The sequence below is a fragment of the Pleurodeles waltl genome, chromosome 3_1 (genome assembly GCF_031143425.1).
Source record: "Pleurodeles waltl isolate 20211129_DDA chromosome 3_1, aPleWal1.hap1.20221129, whole genome shotgun sequence".
NCBI classification, from domain to species: Eukaryota; Metazoa; Chordata; class Amphibia; order Caudata; family Salamandridae; genus Pleurodeles; species Pleurodeles waltl.
Window position 1 is genome coordinate 185,006,638 of NC_090440.1, and position 23,171 is coordinate 185,029,808.

At 47.1% G+C, this 23,171-nt stretch overlaps 1 protein-coding gene across 3 annotated transcripts in view; it reads left to right on the forward strand.

Annotated features, from left to right (window-relative positions):
• Positions 1 to 23,171, forward strand: part of CSK (C-terminal Src kinase) — a 507,465-nt gene that overhangs the window by 420,255 nt on the left and 64,039 nt on the right. For 2 of the 3 annotated variants that reach the window (XM_069222134.1, XM_069222135.1), the window contains exon 13: positions 19,664 to 19,859. In XM_069222134.1, the coding sequence (XP_069078235.1) occupies positions 19,664 to 19,859 (196 nt within the window). Of the gene's footprint in view, positions 1 to 19,663; positions 19,860 to 22,033; positions 22,175 to 23,171 lie in introns of all 3 variants that reach the window. The other variant, XM_069222133.1, reaches the window with a different exon arrangement.

Consider the following 23,171-nt stretch of genomic DNA (forward strand, 5'->3'; position numbering starts at 1 on the left):
ATACTTTTGTGACAACATATTGCAGGCTGTGATGGATAAATTTGAACAAATATTGCTAGATTAGATAAAAGTAACAAGAACTTTTTTGAAAAAAAAAGTGAGAACGAAGAATGGCAGTGTAGCCAGATAGGCCGCAGGAACTCTCAGAAGTTGAAAACATGAAGGTGACACATTCCACCAATATCCCAACATTCCCTGTCAGTGGTAGACCCTCCATTTGTTTTGGAGTAGAGCCTTTGGATCCTTATCAATATCTGTTTTCTTCCACAGTGCCTGTGATTTCAATAGATTCTCCTGGAGGAGAACTACAGGTAAATAACTTTTTCTTCTCCTTCAGTTGACTTTTATTAATAATTATCAGAAGTGAATAGAGTAGCAAGCCTATCCCAAGAACCTAGGAGTTGAAGAAAAAAAAATATTATACATTGAAGAAAGTCCTCCAAGAGGCTTGTCCTTCCAAATCATCAGACAAGGCACATGAAGAACACCATAAGTCTAGACCCTACTCACGCTCTCCTTCTCTGGGAGCCTGGGTCTGCTCCACGTCTCTGTGTATTTCATGGAACTGGTGCAACCCCCGCCAAACTCAAGGAGTTTTATGAGGCTATGTACCTCATATTTGGCCGTGCAGATCCCTCTGGGGCGCCCCATCGGTCTTGGGAGATGCCTTGGTTGGATTCTTGCTAGTGGGTTCGCCCTCTGTGCCGGTCGGGCTGTCTTGAGCTGGGCTTCAGTCACGTGGCACTGTTCCCAGTGCTGAGCCCGTAATCAAACCCATCTCCAACATGGAGCTGGACTGGCATTGTTCTATGTTAGCACCGGCGCTGCCCGGACCACATTGTTTGCCGGGGTAGGTGACAGTGCCTCCTTTCCTTGACAGGCCCTATGGTGAGTTTGGCTGGGGTGGATCTGAGAATCCTCCTGGTTATCCTGAACCCCATTAAGGCATTTCCATCCGACTACAGCTCAATACGAGGAGCTGGCGGATGCCAGGGGCCAAGACACCTTACCAGGCACTGGCCCGGTCTCTCCTCCTAGTGTGGCTGCAAAAGTAGGGGTTTCCTTTCCTATGGTAGTGAGGATGGCAGCTGAGGTACTCAACCTAGAGATGACCTCTGCAGATGTCAAGACCAGTGTCTTGGCGGAGGTGCTTCAGCTGTGGGTACCTCACACAGAAGCCTTATTTCCCTTCAGTAAAGCTCTCTGATATTGTGCTCTGGCAGTGGCCAAGCCTTGCAGTGGACACCCTTGTGCACAGGACATTTGTACATTGGCACTGTCTCGCTCCTGGGGACCTAGCTTTCCTCACCCAGCACCCCTGAGAGTCTGATGGTGCAGACTTCAACATATAGAGTGAATCACAGAGCTTTCCCTACCACTCCACTGGATAGGAATTCCGAGAGGGTGAATACCCTTAGGGGAGAGGATTTTGTCTTCTGCCAGCTTTGCAATGCAGTCAGTGAACACCGCATGTCTCGTGGGCCAATGGGACTGTTGTGCAAGGGCTGTCTATGGTCTCGGAAGAGGCCCAAGTCAGCCTGAACCAGATTATTGCTGACGGCAGGAATGCAGAAAAGTTCACCATCAGATGCGGGCTGGACACAACAGAATCTTTGAGCGGGGTCATTTCTTCCTCGGGACACTCTGCTGCCAAGCCTGACTGAGGTCATCTGGCTTTTCTGGGGATGTCCACACATCGCTTATGGACATGCCCTTTAATGACAGTAACCAGTTAGTGAAAAAACTGATTCAGTGCTTGAGCGCTTTAAGGAGAGTAGGACAGTGCCTGGTTGTTGGGGCTCACCATGGTCCCATGCCAACCTCACTATTCCTTTTGTTATTGCCGTTGGCACCTGGAGGTGGCGCAAGGTCTCTTTCAGGACTGAGGAGTACCTTGGCTTGATTTAATTACCACTGCAAAAAAGCCTGCAGTGTCATTACTCCTATGTGCTAGAGTTTCTGAAGTGACTTTTGCTCGAAAATGAATTCAAACTAGACTGGAGTATAGGACTACTGTATGCCTTTCCATCTATATCTCTCCTCCCCCGAGTTTTGAAAAGGATATGAACCGACTGGGTGCAAGTTATCCAAGTGGGGCTCTATTTTGGGCGAGGAGAGTATGGTATCCAGAAATCCTGCGCGTGTGCATCTCCGATCAGGCTTCCTCTCTGGGAGGAACTCCTGTTGCAGCGACCGGGGAGGATTCTACACCTGAGCTTGTGCATTCTTCATCTTTATGCTTTGGGATTCCCTGATGACAGTAGTGAGTCTTTGATCTCCCTTCCGAAGTCTGAGGTTACCCTGGCAGCAAGGCATCAATCAACAAAAACTGTATACGCCTGTAGCTGGGACAGGTTTTTTGCTTGGTGCGTTCAGAAATACATTGAGTTCTTTCTGAGTCCTTGTCCAAAGAGCTGTTTGTTTGGTCCTTAGCACAACAAGGCCTTGCTTTAGGCACAGTGAAGAGGTATCTTTCAGCCATCTCTACTTTTTTGCGGTTGCTAGACCAAAGTTACCTTTTTAAGTCACCAGTTGTGACCTGTTTTTTGAAAGGTCTTCAGCACATGGTTCCTCCAACACATGTCGGTTACTGACCCATACCTCATGTGTCTGTGGTGTCTGGATCGGGACCACGAGTCATGCTCCGACTGCCAGACCATGGCGCCAAAAGATTTGAGAGAGCGGTCCCTAAAGTGGCTAGCGGCCAGCTATGACTCCTTGACACGTAGGTCCTCTGATGTCTCGGTACCGGTCGAGAGGAAGGTCTTGGGACTATTCCAGGAGCCCCAAGTCCTCTTCGTCTCACTCAAAGCCACCGGGACACACATCGAGCATAAAAAGCACAAGAAGTCGAAACGTGCTTCGACTTTTTGGCCAATGCGACAAAGGAACATAGGTGTTTCAGGCACAGCTCTTCGGAGCCTGTACCGGGGCAGACTTTGTGCCTCCCCCCTTTGCCAGGAGCCAGAGCAGCCTCTGCCTAACTCAAGGAGTTTTACGAGGCCATACGCCTCGTCTTTGAGAAGGCTGACCCCTCCTGAGTGCTCTCTGGCCCTGTGAGGTCACAAGGATCCCATCTAGTTCTGTGCTGGCGACTTCGGCGCTGATGACCCCCCCCCCCCCCCCCCCCCCCCCATAGATCCGGACCAGCACCATTTTTGCCATTGCGACCTTCCCTGATGCCAATGCTCCTGGCGCCAGCCCCATTTGGATCCCCGAATCTGACATGGAGCAGTTGACTGACGCAGTCTCTGGGGCTAACAGGACCTGTGTATCCTAGATTGATGCCTCAACCTTCTTCTGAAAAGCTAGGCTTTGGGGAAGAATGTGAGGGGTCACTGGACCTTTTTGAATACAAGTCAGAAGGTCATGACAAGCCTCCAGATACCGACATGCTTTCTTCCCATACCCTGGCTATAGAAGAGGTTAGTACGTATGCTATGGTAGTGAAGAGAGTCTGTGATGTTCTGGACCCTAGGTTGCCCATGCTGGCAGCCGAACCTCCTGCTGCATTCGCTGGGGTTCACTATCAGTGTGCCAAAGTCACACCAGAATCCCTCTCAGACGCTCCCTTTAATCTGAGCTGTTGTGGACACAGTTCAGTTTTGAGCTTATCCTTCTGAGCGGTGCGTCCAGAATATTCAGGCTATGATACCGACGTTTCAGCCTCTATTCTGAATATCGGTGAGAATGACTGCGATTGCTGTGCCTCATGGCCTCCTGACTCCTGCTGGTGACTCATGCCAGATGGAATATGCAGTCTCTGCAGTGAGACCTGAAGTTCCAGTAGACGCAGCATCAGGGGGAATCCCTCCTACAAGGTCCAGATCTTGGATGGTACTGCAAAAGACCTGCATTGGTGGCTATCATACCACAATTGAGTCAGAGGCGGACTTCTCTCCCTTCCCAGATGTCACTCCTGCAGGGGGGAGAAAGGGGGCGGTCACCTGGGAGGGATGGACATCAGAGAATTCGTCTCTGGCGGAATCCGGCCTTTTTAGCCTCCATCAAAGGAAGGCTGGTGCAGGTGTTCATGAACAACACCACCACCATGTGGTATTGCAACAAACAGGGCAGGATCGCCAACACTTTGTCAAGAGGTTATGCTTCCCTTTCTGATGTTCGGCTTTTTATTCTTACCCTTGCCCAGCAGGGATCTGCTTTGGGCACTCTAAAGGCTTACCTTTCTGCAGGGTCTGCCTTCTTGCGGTTGCCTGACCAACACTCTTTATTTAAGTCCTCTATTGTTATAGATGATCTGATAGAGACTTCTAGTTGCAGATTCCTTACCTTAGAATTTCCCCCATGCATCAGACTGGATCCCGAGATTTTTGTTTGAGCAGTATCCTTTTGTGCCATTAGGTGGCGTTTGTCAGCTCCGCATTTGCCGTTTAAGCCCACAATTGACGTCAACCCAATCATTCCCAGTGACCCGGAGCTAGAGCCACGTCAGCCGACACCATTTGAGGCTTCGATGTGGTGCCTACTCACCCCAGGTTAAATTCAGACCCTTTTTTAAATGGGTACGAATATGAGGAGGGATTGGAGGTTCACTGGACTCTTGAAAATACCAGCTGGATAACCCTGATTTGGACTGGTCCCAGGAAATGGGAAAGCTAATGGTCTGGTTACTTCTCCAGACGTTGGCATGCTTTCTCCTTCTACTGTGGCTACGGCGGAGTGAGCCTCTTATTCCATGGTGGTCAGCAGGGTGGCTGAGCTTCCCTCTAACAGTCAGGACTAACCTCCTGACAGAGGTGCTTCAGCCTGGGGCTTCCACTTCGGAGCCTCTCTTCCTATTTAATGAAGCAGTCACTGATGTCCTTCTGGGTACTTCGTCCAGAACCAGCATAGGGGCTCCTGTAAATTAGAAAATCGCCTGCTGCCATCAGCCCACCCAGAACGACCCTAAATTCCTTTCCCAACACCCCATGCCTGAGAGCCTTGTCAGCCAGGTTTCTTCTCCTTCTGGCACATTCCCATCCACTCCCCCGGATCAGTATCAAAGACTGGACCATCTTGGGAAGATGTTTTCTTCCTCCACTCTGGCATTGTGGTCCGTGAACACTGCATGCCTTTTGGGCTGTTAAACCCACTCATTGTGGGATATGATCGTGCAAGTCTTACCCTGGATCCAGGAGGAGGCCAGGGCCATCGTCTCTCAAGTTGTTGCTGATGGGAGGGACATGGCTAAGTTCAAGTTTCACTGTGAGCTGGACACGACCGACTCACTAGGCCGATCGGTTGCGTCGACAGTGGCTTTGAGGCGCCATGCTTGGTTGAGTTCTATTTTTTGGGGGGATGTCCAACAAACTCTTATGGACATGCCCTTTGATGGCACCTGTCTCTTCGGAAAAGAGGCGGACTTCGCGCTTGAGGTTCAAGGAGTCCCGGCCTATGGCTTGGTCCCTTAGCTTCTCGACTGCCCCTCGCCCAGCACACTCCGCCTTGCGTGGCCATGGAAGGGGCTCCTTGTCTTTTCCCTACTGACCACCGTGCTGCACATGCGACTCAGCCACTGCGTGGCCAGGGATGCAGAATCCCATTGGCTCATAGGACAGGGAAACAGAGATCTGCCCAGTTCACCCCTGCCACAGCCTCCAAACCCTCCTAGTCCGTTCCCCATCTTGAACCAATTAGAGGCAGCATTTGCCATCACCTTCCCCACTGGGAATCCATCACAACAGACGGTTGTGTTTTGCAAATAGTCTGAAGGGGCTATTCCCTCCCCTTTGAGACTGCCCCTCCAGCCATGCATCCAACTTACGCCCGCTTACCGGAGGTTCATCTAGAACTTCAAGTCACAGCCCTCTTGGCCAGGGGATCCATTGACAGGGTCCCTGTGACAGAAGTAGGTTGTGGTTTCTATTCCCGCTATTTTCTGGTGCCCAAAAAGGAAAAGTGCCTACGTCCTATCCTAGATCTTAAGGCCCTCAGTCTCTTCCTCTAGAAGGAGAAGTTCAAAATGCTCATTCTAGCTCAAGTCTTGTATGCCTTGGACCCAGGAGACTGGATGATAGCGTTGAATTTGCAGGACTCTTACTTCCATATACTCGTCCTGCCTTCCCATCAGCACTACTTACGGTTCATGGCAGTTCATGAGTATTTTCTGTATGAAGCTGGCCTGATGTGGTGGATGCCTTATGGTATTGACACCTCATACCAGGTCCAGGCAACCCATATTAGTGAATGAAGGCTGTGTCTTGGAAGCCAGGGCTCTCTAGAGGTAGCTATGGATGAGCAGCCAAGATTTATCTAGGAGAAGTGTAAAGCAACAGCAATACCACAGCAGTCACACAGTAACTTATCACACCTGAAAGGAACCACAGTGTTACAAAAATAAAGGTACTTTATTACAGTAGCACTAAATTACTTCTAGGCAGTCCTCAACTGGAGGTAAATACACTATATATAAAAATATATATATATATTTTATGTACCCCCACATTCTTCTCCTGAAGAGGAGAGACTCCATCGTCTGGATCCAAAAAGATTGTTGATGTTCTACAACAATGGTACTAAAGAGTTCTGGGTGGACGATCAACTCTTTGTTGGATATGTGGGAGCGAGAAAGGGAAGGCGGTGCAGGAGCGTACCATCTCTCAGTGGGTTCTGCTTTGCATCAAAATGTGCTACGCTTTAGCAAAGAAGCAACCCCCTGAGGGCTGTGTGTTCACTCCACCATAGCAACTACTGCTACCACATTATTAGCACACGGGGTTCCTGTCCTGGACATCTGCCAGACAGCAACGTGGGCATCCCTACACACCTTCACAAGGCATTACTGCCTGGACAGTCAGGCCTGCAGAGACAACTACTTTGTTTTTCTGTCCCAGAGGACTTTTTAGTATGATCCTCGTTCGCAGCCCACTTCCAGGGATGGTATTGCTTGGGTATCTATGTAGGAAAGTACCCTCTTTCTGGCATAGTTACCCCCTCTTTTTGCCTATTGTCACTATGTTTTGACTGTGTTTACTGAGATCCTGCTAACTAGGACCCCAGTAACTGTGCTCTCTCCCTTTAAATTTGGTTGCTTGGACCACACACACACCCCCCACATTAGGCATACTGGTGCCCCTTTGTAAGTCCCTAGTATCTGGTACTCAGGGCATTGGGGCACCAGGGGTCCCCCAAGTGCTGCAGCATTTATTATGCCACTCATGGGGAGCCCATGCAAATTTTATCTGCAGGCCTGCCATTGCAGCCTTCGTGAAAGGGTGCATGCACCCTTTTCATTACAGGTCACTGCACCAGGTCACTGTAAATCCCCCCTGTGGTAGGCCCTCCTAGCCTAGAGAGCAGGGTGCAGTAACCGGCCTGTCAGGGCACCCCTGTATGAGCAGAGGTGCGCCCACAAACTCAGCTCCATTTTCATGGACTTCGTGAGTGCGGAGATGACATTTTACGCGTGCACTGGACATAGGTCATTATCTATGTCGAGCTACATAATGGTAACTCCGAACCTAGCCATGTTTGGTATCAAACATATCTGATAGAGACTTCTAGCGGCAGATTCCTTACCTTTGAATTCCCTAGCGTCAGCTTCAAATCTGGAATTTTTTGCTGAGCAATACCCTTTGTGCGCCGTCTGGTGGCATCGTTTGGATCCGAGTGCGTTGTTCAGCTCCTTGTGACGTTGGAGCCGTCTGTAACGTCATGTTCTTCTATAAAGGCACGACCCCGGTGCGCATACGTCAGTTCTTTTCCTTCTGTGCCGGTTCAGCGCAGGTCCAGGATGGAGCTACCCTCTGCATTTTTTGGCAGGGCTTTTGTTGAAGATTTTTCGTGCCTGTGCGAGGATGTCATTGAGGAAGACTGGGTTCAAGCCATGTGGCGCCTGCCATCGCGCCATGTCGGTAACGGACCCCCACCAGGTGTGTCTCTGGTGCCTCGACAGAGACCACAACGCAAAGTTGTGCTCCGACTGCCAGGCCTTGGCCCTGAAACCTTTGAAAGAGCAGTCTCTGAAGCTCATGGCGGTCCAACAATCAGCGTCGGTTGGCGCGACTCCTAGGAGGTCAAAGTCCCGCACCAGGAGGAGGTCTTGGGTCCGCTCCAGGTGCTCCAAGTCCTCTTATTCACACTTGAGGTCCTCGGGGAAGAGGCTCAAGAAGATGAAGATGTCCAAGTGGACTTTGGCACATCTGTCGGCCAATGAGGCATCACAGAATGTGCACATCCCGAGCATGGATCCGTGGAGCTGATACCAGGACTGACTTCACGTCTCCCTCCTTATCCGGGAGCCGCAGTGATCCTCGCTCAAATTAAAGACTTTTATGAAGCCATGCGCCTTGTATTTGAGCAGGCTGCCCCCGATGAGTCATCATGGGCCCCATTGGGTTTGACACTGCTGCCCTCAGTGCCGTTGGGGACCCCGGGATCCGATCTCAGATCCGGACCGGTGCTTGTTCCACACAGTCGGCCTCCTCGTACGTCATCGCTCACTCCTTTAACATGAATTAGAGGAGCAGGACTGTTATGAGGATCTAGGGGAAGCCAATGGCCTGGATACTTTTCCAGATTCTGGTATGCTCTCTCCTCCTTCTGTGGCTACGGAGGAAGGAGCGTCGTATGCCATGGTGGTGCATAGAGTAGCTGAGGTCTTGGACCTAGAGTTGCTTATGTGCTGGTGAGACTAACATCCTGACAGATGCTTCAGCCGGGGGTTGCTACATCGGAGCCGATGTTACCCTGCAACAAAGCCCTTACTTATGTCCTACTGATGTCCTACTGATGTCCTACCGAGGACGTAGTCCAAACCCAGCACTGGGGCTCCTGTAAATTGGACAATTGGCCGCCATCGACCAGCTCCTACCGACCCTAGTTTCCTCACCCAACACCCGCCCCAGAAAGTTTAGTGGTCCAAGCCTCCACTTCCCATGGTGCCTTCCCTTTCACTCCCCCGTTACGAAATCCACGTGCCTATTGGGCTGTTTTTCCCATACTTTATTGGATACGGTGCCACAGGTGCTGCCCCAGGTCCCGGAGGGTGTACGGAACACTCTCACTCAGGCTGTCAAGGATGGGAGAGATGCAGCCAGGTTTACGATTCGGTGTGGTTTGGACATGACCGACTCATTGGGCAGGGCAATTTCATCAACAGTGGCCCTTTGCCGCCATGCCTGGCTTCGTACCACTGGCTTTTCGGGGGATGTTCAGGTAAATCTGATGGACATGCCTTTCAGTGGTTCATGCCTTTTTGGAGAAAAGGCAGACTCTGCGCTTGAGCAGTTCAAGGCTCTCAAGCTACGACCAGATCCTTGGGCCTCTCTGCGCCTTTCAAGGCTTCGGAAGGGACGGGGGTACCACACCACCCACAAGTCAGCCACCGTCCTCCATTATCACAGCATCTGGTGCAAGGACAAGATCATGGTATCTTCAGACACAGAGGGTCTAGCCAAAGGTCGGCCACCACCCGGCCCCTTCTTCCCCAACCCCAAGCCTTCATAGTATGGTTCTACAAAACCATATTCGTCCAGTTGGAGGGAGGATTCGATTTCATCTCCCTCACTGGCGTTCCATAACATCAGACAAATGGGTCTTGCAGATCATATAGAAGGGCTATTCCCTCCCCTTCCAGTCTTTCACTCCTTCTTTCCCTCCATTGAAATAGTGGGCTCGGAATCAGGGAACTCCTCCCTCCATTGAAATAACGGCTTATGGAGGATCATTTAATCTTGCTCCAAGAGGAAGTTACGGCTCTCTTGGCCAAGGGAGCCATAGAAAGGGTCCCGATGTCAGAAGCAGGCAGTGGTTGTTATTCCCGCTACTTTCTGATTCCAAAAAAGGACAAGGGTCTTCGCCCTATCTTGCATTTAAGGGACGTCAGTCTCTTCCTCAAAAAGGAGAAATTCAGGATGCTCAGTCTTGCTCAGGTCTTGCCTGCCTTAGACCAAGGAGACTGGATGGTTGCGTTGGACTTGCAGGATGCGTATTTTCACATCCCCATCCTGCACGCTCACAGGTGTTACTTGCGGTTCAAGGTGGGCCACGAGCACTTTCAGTTTACTGTGCTCCCCTTCAGTCTCACCGGTGCCCTTCGGATGTTCACCATGCTGATGGCGGTAGTAGCAGCTCATCTGCACAGGTTAGGAATTTCAGTCTTCCCCTACCTCAATGACTGGCTGTTGAAGGCTCCTACACCCCAGGCTCTCGTCGCCTACCTTCAGACTACGGCGGACCTCCTGCATTCGCTGGGGTTCACTATAAACGTGCCAAAGTCATACCTGACTCCCTCTCAAAAGCTCCCTTTCATCGGGGCTGTTCTGGGTTTATCCTCCCGAGCAGCAGTCTAGGATATTCAGGTGATGATGCCGATGTTTCAGTCTCTGTCCTGGATTTCGGTGAACAGACTCTGAGGCTGTTGGGACTCATGGCTTCCTGCATCCTGTGAGTCAAACATGCCAGATGGCATATGAAGGCTCTGCAGTGGGACCTGTAGTTCCAGTGGGCACAGCATCAGGGAAATCTTACTGACACGGTTCAGATCTCGGAGGGAACTGCAAAAGACCTGCAGTGGTGGTTAGTGAACTGTGATTGGGTCCGAGGCAGACTTCTCTCCCTTCCCCAGCCAGATCTCACAGTAATGACAGATGTGTCACTTCTGAGATGGGGCGGCCATCTGGGAGAGGCAGAGATCAAAGGCCTCTGGTCTCCGATGGAATCCGGACTACATATCAACTTGCTGGAGCTCCAGGCGATCAGACTGGCATTGAAAGCATTTCTTCCCACTGTGAAAGGGAAGATATTGCAGGTGTTCGAGGAAAACACCGCAGTGTGGTACTGCAACAAGCAGGGCGGTGTGGGGTTGTGGACCCTTTGAACCTTAGTGGTCCAACACCTGGCAGGTTCTCTGAATGCCAAGGCGGACAAACTCTGCCTGCAGTATTGCACGTTGGAGTTTCCAAGGTAGCAATCGCTTGACAACTCTTCATCGCAAGTGGAGTTCAGGCCTACTGTACACTTTTCCGCCAATACCCCTTCTGCCCAGATTTTTCTAAAAGATCAAGAACGACCGAGCCCAAGTAATCCTAGTGGCTCCCGAGCTTCTCAAAATGTGTATCAGTCGTTCGATCAGGCTGGCCCTTCGGGAGGATCTTCTGTTGCAGCAGCAGGGGAAGGTTCTCCACCCAAACCTGTCAACTCTGAGCCTTCATGAGTGGAGATTAAGCGGTGGCCGTTGATGGCTTTTGACCTGCCTACCGAAGTCTGTAGAGTTATTTTGGCAGCCATGCATCCCTCCACTAAAACGGTATACACCTGCTGTTGGAAATGCTTTGTATATTATTGTACAGAAAGGTCTAGTTATCCTCTTTCTGCTTCTCTTTATACTTTCCCTTGCTCAGCAGGGTTCTGCCTTGGGTACTCTCAAGGGCTATCTTTTTGCGTTATCGTCATTCCTTCGGCTGCCTGATCAGCCTTCACTTTTTAAATCCCCCATTGTACATAGATTCCTCAAGGGGCTTGTACATAGATTTCCCCCTTTTTTATGCCCCAATGGCACTTAAATCTGGTCCTCACATTTCTTATGTGTGCTCCCTTAAAGCCTTTACACAGCTGACCCCTCCGGCTGCTCACCATCAAGACAGCCTTCTTAGTGGCAATAACATCTGCCAGTAGGGTGAGTGAGATGCAAGCTCTGCCATCAAAGCCACCTTATCTCACTTTCTATCCAGAGAAGCTGGTACTCAATAATTGTGCCTTTTTCCTCCCCAAGGTGGTGACGCCATTTCATTTGGGGATGCAGTGGGTCTTTGCTCCACTGCATCCCTCTAAGGAAGAGGAGAGGCTCCACCCACTGGACCCAAAAAGAGCGTTTTCGTTTTACCTTGACCACACGAGCTCCAGGTGGATGACCAACTCTTTGTGGGGTACGTTGGAGCAAAGAAGATTCGGGCAGTGCATAATTGAACCATTTTGCGCTGGGCCTTCACTGCATCAACATCTGCTATACATTGGCCAGGTAGCAGCCTCCTGAGGGCTTGATGGCTCATTCTACCCGGGCCAAAGCTGCTAACACTGCGCTAGCTCAGGGCGTTCCTGTCCTGGAGATTTGTCAGACGGCAACATGGGCATCTTTGCACATGTTTGCAAAATAATTCTGCCTGGACAATCAAGTATGGAGAGACAGACACTTTGCCCGTTCAGTCCTACAGGACTTTTTAGTGTAGTGGAGGTATCTGCAGCCCACCACCAGGAGGTTAGGGCTTGGGTATCTATTAAAAGGTAAGGAATCTGGAGCTAGAAGTCTCTATCAGATGAACAAGTTACTTACCTTCAGTAACACATTATCGGGTAAGCACTACAGTTCCGGTCTGCTTGCAGGTAAGTACCCGCGTTGTCGGAGGGCAAACCAGGGGGGCTTAGAGGAGCACTGGTGGGTCCCAAGTAGGCACTAATCCCACACCCTCAGCAGCACAGGGGCCGACGATTGCAGGGTGCAAACAGGGCGTCGGTTTCCCAAAGGAACTCTATGAGGGGAACCCAAGGGGTTACTCAGGCTCTGCAGGTAAGGTACAGAAGGGCTCCTTGGGCTAGCCACCGACTGGATAGGGAGGAGGGCCGCCTGCTCGTCACTGCTACACCGGTGGTCGGTTTCTCTAGAGTCTGCGGGTTGTGGGTACAGTGCTTCTCCAGGTGTCGGATATCTTCGTCCCAGGCAATCAGTCAGGGGAGTCCTCGGGATTCCCTCTGCAGGCGTTGCCAGGGAGGGGTTGAGAGGTCAGCCCAGGGTAGACACTTGGTCGGAATCGCCTGGGGATCCTCTCTGGATAGTTGGGCCACCTGGACACGGACCGTAGGCGTCAGGAGCCAAGTGGCTAGGACTCCCGCTTCTGGAGTGAGGGGGGGGGGGGTCCTGTTAGACCTCTGCACCTGACCGGCCCCGTGTTGCTGGTACTGGGTGTTTGGGGTTATCTTGAACCCCTAACAGTGGGCTACCTATGCCCCAGAGACTAAAGCTGTAAGTTTGTTACTTACCTCAAAGAATGTACTTTATTTTCTTCCCCAGGAACAGTTGAAAATTGCACTGTCCACTTTTAAAATAGCTTTTTTTCATTTTAAGAAAAACTGATTACATTGTTGATTCCATTCAAAGTCCTGATTATACCTAGGCAAATAACCTTTCAATTTATCTACTTACCTGCAAAGTGATCTTGTGGTTCTGGAAATAAATTAACAAACCATATTTTTCTATATAAAATCCTATTGGTCTGGAGTTGTCCGAGTGTGTGTTTCCTTTATTGCTTATGTATGTACAACAAATGCTTAACACTACCCTCTGATAAGCCTAACTGCTCGACCACACTACCACAAATAGAGCATTAGTATTATCTATTATTGCCTCTGTCAAGCCTCTGGGGAACCCCTGGACTCTGTGAACACTATATCTCATTTTGATATAGTAAATTTTGAGCCAGCTTCCGAGACACGTGGAGTCCCAGTACTAGACATCTTCCAAGCAGCCACACGGGCTTGCGTGCACACGTTTTGGGAAACACTACTGCCTGGACAGTCAGGTCCGCAGGGACTGGTGTTTCAGCCATTTGGTCCTGCAGGATTTACTATTTTAAATTTGTCCGCAGCCCCACCACTGGTGACGGTATTGGTTTGGTAACTATTCAAAGGTAAAGAATCAGCAGTTAAGTCTCTAGGGAAGGGAAAATCAGTGCAGAAATAGTGCATCTCCAAGTGGATTGTACAGTGCATAACGATATGTTACTCATAAGGCAAGAAGCAACCCACCAAGGGCTTGTAAGCACATTTCAGCAGAGCCAGTGCTGTATCTACTGTGTTTGTCCAATCCTAGACATTTGTCAGACTGCTACATGGGCATCCTTGCACACATTTACCAAACACTACTCCTTTGACAGTCAGGTCTGTCGTGTCAGGCCCTTTGCCCGTTCTGTCCTCCAGGAGTTTTTGTTCTAAGCCAGTTTGCATGCCGACCTCCATGGAGGTATTGCATTGGTATGTATTGTAAGGTTAGAAATCTTCAGCTGGAAGTCCTTATTAGATTTTAAAAATATTTTACTTTCGGTAACACCTTTTCTAGTAGACACCTTATCTATCCCAAGAGTTCTTACTGCCTCACCCCATTCTCCCCTTTCTGCGAACTAGATTGTTCTGCCTAAAAAGGTCCTTGTAGGCTCTTAGAGTGTGCACACTGGTCAGTCAGCCTTCTGACATGGCTCTGCACTTCCAGTACGGAAATAGTCTTGAAAAGAAAATGATGCGGCACACTGGGGTCCCACACATCACATCTGGTGTGGAAGATGATGCTGATGCAGAGCTGTTTGTCGGCACCTACTAGTGCGCAGGGGTCATGCTCAATATTTTATGGCTCCAGTCTGACACGTGGGGAATAGCATAAGGTGAGTAATCTGGTGCTAGATAGTCTCTACTAGATAAGGCATTACCGAAGGTAAATAACTTGTTCGTTGATGGGGAACCCACAATATATGCCTTTTTCTGGATGGTACAGACGCACATGATTAATTTTTGCTAGTGACTCCGCAGTGGAAGTGAGATTTAGTCAATTGCATAGACATTTGTGGAATAAGAGATGGGGAAACCGAGGTACCCATTCCTGTGACCACAGTGGATTGTTCTCTATTTATATTTTTCGAACATTGGAAGCAGAGACTGCTCTTTTCATAATTCTTGGCAATAGATAATGCTCTTGTGTTCTTGCAGGCAAGGCTTCTCTTTGAAGTGCAGATGCATGAAATATCTGAAGAAGGCCTCTCTTGTATTTCGGAACATATTTAAAATGTAAACTGTAGCATGACATGAATGAGACACATTCCCTCCTAAGAGAGAATAAGCTAGCTTTTATCAGTGCATTAAACCTGTCGAGTCTTCCAGCGAACTGCTCAGCAAAGTATCACTTTAGTGACTGTTTGCAAATATTTATTCCTTAAAGAGTTTGTTTTTTCTTCAGCTCGAAATTTTGGGACTTGCTGTCTGATGGCATTAAATATTTTGGACCATTTGTTTACAGAGTTTGAAAATCTGAAGTGGAAATAGTCAAAACTAACTGTGTGGAGTCCCAAAAGCAGCATATTGTGAGATTTACTCCTTTAGTCACTGAAGTCCATAGAATACCTTTTGTCCTACTTAAAGCGTAGAAATACCCTACAGATAAATAATGCAAAAGAGTATCTGTTTCTTTTCACTGAGATCTGTTGTCAGTCAGTGGACACTGGAAGGGTGATCCCATATTTCCAGCCACAGAGTCACCCTTGCTTGATGTACATCCTTCATGCTCATTCTGACTAAACTGATGAAAAGCTTCTTTGCAGGGAAGAAAGTACTTTGACTAAATGGACATTCTAATGGACCCTTCTAACTACAGATACCTCACATTTAGAATGTTCCCACTGGGCCCAGAAACTAGAAGTCACCCCTTGCAGCCTCTTTTGAATCATGCCGCACAGGGGTTTTATGTTGGGTGCAGGCAGAAAGTTAGGACCTTCACAGACATTCTGTTGCAGACTGCTGGGGGTGGAGGGCTAGGGGCTGCTCTGAGGAAGGAACCCAGAGATTACACCTTAAACTCCCCCTAACATTTGAGCTAAGCACTGTAGGCAAGAAGTTTGTTTAATGGAATCTCACAACTTGCATAACAGTCTAGTTTTTATGTCAGTGATCCCCTTGAACAAACCTTGGGGGGGGGATAGACGGGGTTTTAAGTTTTGACAACACCATTTTTAACACATTGGTAATGCTATTACAGTATACCTTATGGGTTGCTTTGTGGGTAGGCTTATGTTCAACACCATGGTTCTAACTTTGTTAGCATGATACCCTGATTAGTTCATTTGGGAACTTATTCAGATGATAAGTTACAAGACTGATAGTAGGCCTGATTTATTAATCATGAAATGCATACATTAAATTCCATAGTTCTTTAAGGGTGGATTAGTATTGCACTTTGTTAAAGTCTTTTGTCATATATTTTGTTACATGAAATCTCACACATCACCGTTGTAAGCTAGAAATTGGTGCTTTCATACCCCGGGGTATTAAGATTGCACTGTAGTAATTCTTTGCTAGAATCTCTAAGGAAGGCCTGACAGGATCTTCTAATCAAAATGATTAAAACATGTCTACATGTATATAAATGCATACAAAGAAGGGATATATGGGTCCAGCCTTTTCTGCCATTGTTTGTATGAGTGTTTTTTCACACTGTGCTTCGGTTCTTACCAGCACACATCATGGGAGCAGTGAGTCAGCCTACTTCAGCCATTGGCTCTCTTGATAAGTGATTGATGGCATTTGTTTGAAGTGTCCACTACTGCCTGAAAATTAGTTTGCTTTAGTTCCAGGGCAATTGGGCAAGTCCTTTAGGTTTCCAGTTTTATTGTTTAGTTAGATCACTCTTCATTTCTTTCCTTCTGCTCGTATAACCATTTTTAGAGCATAGTACAGCTGCTCAGACCGTGCCAACAGGCAGCTTGCTTGCTGCTAGTTTCATCTGCAGTGGACCGTGTTCTGTGTTGCCTGTATACCAGGCATTCGTCATGCAATGGCATTGTCCATAAGGTATCCTTGTTTTACCATTCTAAGATGGCTCTGGTCACAAATTGGCACCCATGGTAGAGCTTTAAACAGTGATACAGTAACATTGCAAAAAAGCCACTTGCTGCTTTGTTTATTTTTCTTAATGGAAAAGTATACCTGCCATGCATATGTTGTTTAGTTTCTGTTTCATTGTGCTTGTGTAAGGGGTGAATGCATTGTTAAATCTACAGGTGGACGAACATGCACATGAGTGCAGCGATATGAGAGAATGCCTGCATGATGACTTACTGAGTACATAAACTCATCATTGACTAAAGAGGCACTTTCAATTGTAAGTCATACCTTTTGCATTGCCAATGCTTGAATTAGGTTATGAGCCCTGCAGTCTCTCATGCTAGATGGCAAGCCTCAGCAGTCTTTTTATTTATTTTATTTGCAGGCTAACATTTTTCTAGATAGTGTAGTGATTTTGAAGCTGTGACTCTAGGTTTCATGGCACTGTTTAGTGGATCTTTCTCGTAATTTATCTCCTCTTCATAAATCTTCTTCCTAACGTGCTACCACTAAGAGAGACTTGAATTGCAAAATGGTTCAGTGCAGATTGCAGGCCAAGTGGAGAGGCAAGGCTCTCATCAAAATGAATATAAAAGCCCTGCACTGCTGTGTTAGTGGAGAATGAATGTTTGACTTTGGCTTCATTTATCGTGCAACACTAATTGGCAAGACATTTCTGAATTAAACTTGGATAACATTAGGTCCGATAACACACTGCTATTAGACTTGAAAGCCTTAGGGTGGTCACCCCTAACATTTTGCCTGCCCCCCTCCACTTTTTAGATACTGTTTTTGCTGGTTTTAAGACTCTGCACAATTTACCACTACTAACCAGTGCTAAAGCGCATATGCTCTCTCCCTTTAAACATGGTAACATTGGATCATACCCAATTGGACTAGTTAATGTACTTATACGTCCCTAGTAGAGTGCACTATATGTGCCCAGGGCCTGTAGATTAAATGCTACTAGTGGGCCTGCAGCACTGATTGTGCCACCTGCCTAAGTAGCCCTTTCACCTTGTCTCAGGCCTGCCCATTGCAAGGCTTGTGTGTGCAGTTTCACTGCCAATTTGACTTGGCATTTAAAGGTACTTGCCAAGCCTAAAACTCCCCTTTTTCTACATATAATTCACCCCTAAGGTACGCCCTAGGTAACCCATAGGGCAGGGTGCTGTGTGGGCAAAAGGCAGGACATGTACCTATGTAGTTTACATGTCCTGGTAGTGTAAAACTCCTAAATTCATTTTTTACACTGCTGTGAGGCCTGCTCCCTTCATAGGCTAACATTGGGGCTGCCCTCATACATTGTGTGAGTGGTAGCTGCTGATCTGAAAGGAGTAGGAAGGTCATATTTAGTATGGCCAGAATGCTGCTCTAAAATCCTGTTGACTGGCGAAGTTGGATTTAATATTACTATTTTAGAAATGCCAGTTTTAGAAAGTGAGCATTTCTCTGCACTTAAATCTTTCCGTGCCTTACAATCCATGTCTGGCTGGGTTTAGTTGACAGCTCCTTGTGCATTCACTCAGACACACCCCAAACACAAGATACTCAGCCTCACTTGCATATATCTGCATTTTGAATGGGTCTTCCTGGGCTGGGAGGGTGGAGGGCCTGCCTTCACACAAAGGACTGCCGCACCCCCTCTGGGGAGCCTGGCAGACACGATTGAACTGAAAGGGGACCTGGTGCACTTCTAAGCCACTCTTTGAAGTCTCCCCCACTTCAAAGGCACACTTGGGTATATAAACAGGGTCTCTGCCCCTGCCAACTCAGACACTTCCTGGAGAAGAAACTTGAACCAGATCCTGCATCCTGCCCAGAAGAACTGCCTGGCTACCCAAAGGACTCACGTGACTGCTTTCTGTGAAGGACTGCTGCCTTGATGTTGCCCTGCTGCCTTGCTGCTCTCTAGCTGTGGTGAAGAAGTGCTCTCCAGGGGCTTGGATAGAGCTTGCCTCCTGATCCCTGAAGTGTCAGGACCAAAAAGACTTCATCTCTAGAAGAAGGACTCCTTGTGTGGTTAAATTCAACACACAGCCTGCCTGAAACGACGCACAGCAGGGAGAATTTCACTGCATGCTGAACCGGAACGACTCAGCCCAACTTTGCAACAAGATCGACACAGCGCTAGCGTAGCGACTGGAAAGTCGACGCATTGCCCACTGGATCAACGCACAGCCGAGCTGAAATGCCGCAGCCCAACTTCTAGAGAAGAATCGACGCAGCACCTGCCGTGCATTAGAAAATTTAATGCAACACCCACCGGATTGATGGAGCTCCTGTGACTTTGCCCTGCCAGCGCAGGAAATCCACACATCGTCCCCAGGGCATCTGAAAACCTCGCAACTTGAAGAGGATCCACGACCGAGCGCCAGAAATCGACGCACAGCTGTCCCTGTGTGAAAACGAAACAAAGCATCGCCTTGTGTGGCCTGAGAAATCGATTCACACCCCTTTGTTTCCACGCATCTCCTCTGCAGTTCTTTGCAGAGAGTTTTCACGTGAACCAGGTACTTTGTGCTTGAAAGAGACTGTTTGCTTTTAAAAGACTTAAGACACTTTATATCACTTTTCATTGATATCTCAACATATACTTATTGCATTTTAATCGTTTTGACCTGCATTTATCCAGATAAATATTTATATATTTTTCTAAACACTGTGTGGTGTATGTTTGTGGTGCTATATGGTGTTATTGTATGATTTATTACACAAATACTTTACACATTGCCTTCTAAGTTGAGCATGACTGCTCAGTGCCAAGCTACCAGAGGGTTGGCACAGGATAATTTGGATTGTGTGTGACCTACCCTGACTAGAGTGAGGGTCCTTGCTTGGACAGGGGGGTAACCTGACTGCCAACCAAAGACCCCATTTCTAACAACCTCCTTATTTCACATCAAAGTATGCCTGTTCTTTGTTGTAATAGTTGTTCCTACAGTCGTGTTTGCTAAATGTGGCTCCACGTTTTCCAAATCTTCACGCGAGGGAAGTTGTGTGTCCTACGTTAAATAGTGGCAGTAGAGCAGGTACATTTTTTTTTGTTAGGCTAAAAGTAACATTTCTCTGATCTTCTTAGGGATGTGTCTGAAGCAATGGAATATCTGGAAGACAATAATTTTGTCCATAGAGACCTTGCTGCACGAAATGTCCTGGTATCAGATGATAACATAGCCAAAGTAAGCGACTTTGGACTGACAAAAGAGGCATCTGCCACACTGGACACAGGGAAGCTGCCAGTGAAATGGACTGCACCCGAGGCATTACGAGAAAAGGTAAGAGGAATGATAGATATGTCCTTTTGAGCTGATTTGGCTGTGGCATCCACATGCTTTGGTGAATGTCTGTGTTGTGCATACTGTCATCCATAGAAAATATGGCACTTACTCTCTTAAAATAGTAACTATTGGCTTAGAATGTTTTGTTAGGAAAATCCTTGATTTAAATGCCTCTTGCTGATTTTTGTTTTTTCCACTCTGTGGTGGTTTTTCCTTTTATTGAATTAATATTGCATGCCCCTCATTTTTGTTTCACTTGGTTATCTATACAACCTTCATTCCTTTTACATGTTTTCTTTTCTTTGAACAATATGTTTGGGCATCTGTAACTTACTTAAACAAATAATAGAGTGCACGCCTCATTATACTCAAAGTTCCATATTTTTTAAAATGCTCAAGGCAACAATTTGGCGTGCAAACATTGAAAAGTGCTCTGCCGTAATAGCACATGCATTACATTCAATCATCTGTTGCGCTCAGTGGCAAGCTGCACAGCCACAAAAGCACAAATCGGCAAAATCAAGTTATGAATCCATCTTTCATCCAAGTAATCAACTTCATTTTAAGTTTATCGTAGAAATGTCAAAGTTAACAACAGAGGCAGCATGATTTCCAACTTTAAATGCTGAGGAAATGCCCATCCAATCTTTTTTCAATGGCATGCCGGAATTCACATATCGTTCTGGGTAACTGTGCAAATGTTCATCCAATACATTTCGGGCACTGAGCCCTTCTTCACGGGTAACTGCGGTATAAAAACAGCCCATCAGTGACCATCAATAATTTCATAATGTTAAACTATAACACACAAAATCTCTAATCACAAGTTCGTTTGGCGCACAATCTGGGCAGTTTTCAGGTAAAGTAGTCTCTGCCAGTCACGGCGTAAAGGCCCTTGCTTTTGGTTATATATTTGCAGCACAATAAGTGTATGTTTTGTAATGGTTTCGTTTATGCTTGGTTTGTGATTAGTGGTTTTGTGCACATAGTGTCATATGGGTTTTGCATGTGGTATATTGCATGTAAGGCACAAGGATTTTTTTTATATTTCGCACTAAATCGTGTGATAATGCCTTGGTTTACACTAAGCACGGACATTGTTGTTTCATTTGTCTAATTGCAGTGATGGGTGGTGTGGACTTATTTCTTAGACTATATAGTTCATGATATGTTATCGTAGTTTAACATTATGAAATTATTGATGATATGTGTATGCTGGCATGCCGTTGAAAAAAGCCTGGATGGGCATTTCCTCAGCATTTAAAGATGGAAATCACACTGCCTCGTTTGTGAATTTTGAAATTTCTACGTTAAACTTGGAATAAAGTTGATTACTTGGATGAACTATGGATTCATAACTTGATTTTGCCAATTTGTGCTTTTGCAGCTGTACAGCTTGACGATGGGTGCGACACGCAACGGCTTATGTTGGTGGGCACCTGTAACTTCCACATTAGAGAGTATGTCTTAAATAATGTCTTGAGACATTTTCTTTTCTGTATAGCACAGTGAATGTGCTTCTGTAGGAACTTGAGAAGATCATAATGTGACAGAAGTTGGCACTTTTTAATTGGCGTGCTCTCCCTGCAGCTCAGTCTCTGTCATAGTGTACAAACTGTTTGTTTCATCTGACTTACTGGCTTTAATCCTCTTGCTGGCACTTGCCAAGCCTCGCAACTCCATCCATACTGGAGTCCCCAACTATACAGATTGACTGTAACCAGAGAACGATGTCATTTGCATTTCTATACAGCACAATGTATGTGCTTCAGTAGGAACTTGAGAAGGGCATAATGTGACAGAAAGTGGCACCTTTTAATTGCCATGTGCCCTCCCTGCTTCTCAAACCCTGTCAGTGTACAAACGATTTGGTTCCTCTAATTTACTGGCTTTAATCCTCTTCCTGACACTTTCCAAGCCTTGCAGCCCCATCCATACTGGAGTCCCCAACTATACAGATTGGTTGTAACCAGAGAACTAAGTCATTTGTATTTCCATACAGCTCAGTGTAGTTGCTTCTGTAGGAACTTGATAAGAGTGTAATGTGACAGAAAGTGGCACTTGTTTTAATTGACGTGCCATCCCTCCATCTTAAACTCAGCCACAGTCTAGATGATATGCTTGGTTCCTGTGGCTAACTGGCTTTAATGATCTCCATGGCACTTGCCAAGCATCCCAGCCCCACCCATCCTGAAGTCCACAACGAAGCTGATTGGCTGCGAGCAGATGATATCAAAGACTGCGGACTACCCACACAGGATATGGAGAAGCTGCCGGTAAAATGGACATCTCCAGAGGCGATCCGAGAAAAGGTGAGCCAGAGCTCCATGGGCCTACATAGCCCAGGTCCTTTTGCTGCTTTGCAGGAAGGCACTGAGATCTTCATCAGTAGACAAGGAGTTCCTCGTAAATTATTGTCATGTTTAAATGACTTGCATGCTCCATAACAGGGAGTGCCAAAGGCAGAACATACTGTGCTGATCCACTTATCTAATTTGTTTATTCCTTGCTTGCTTTGGACATTTCCCTTGCACATCCATGCTTGATCAGATGTTTCTTGAATAATGCATGGAACTGAAAACATCTAAATAGCCAAAGGCAGCACACGTATTAATTTAGTCTTGGTCTGCTGAATGCCACTTGTGCACTGGTGCAGGATCAGTATTTAAATATCATCACTGCCATAGACCGCGTGTGAATGTTGCTTTCTGTGTCTTGTACAACTCAAAAACTAATAAGTGGACAGACATCAGTGTAATGATAACCTAGAATTATTGATGATGTGCATGGCATGCACAACATTCCTTACGTTTGATTTCTTGATTGTGCATATTATCTTACCACAAGATATCTATGTGCGTATATTCCTCTTCGATGGCAGAGGAAACATTTGTTGAGAGGCTAGAGACTTGTGCTGGGCCTGACCGCTGAGAACCACCCTACAGAGTGCCTGTGCTATATAAGAAAAGAGTGCTTTAAACCCAATGAGGCATTAGCATCAAAATGGCGGTTGTGTAGAAAATGTCTTGACACAAATGTCCTTAAGCATTCCCCTGCATGTAGCTGTATAGTTTTAGGATCCAACTGCTGTAGTCCACATAACCAACTACCAGGGATGGGTCCTGTTACAAATAATGGGGGAAGTGATCCAAACCAAGTAGCAATGTACATTTGTCCTTCCATAACCATGAATTCAGTTTAAAGTTCATTTAGTATTCAACATGCAGACTCACCATATTACTGTGTTATCACTTTTTTGAACATTCATACAAATATCAGCACATAGATGAATACATCAATGCTTACTAA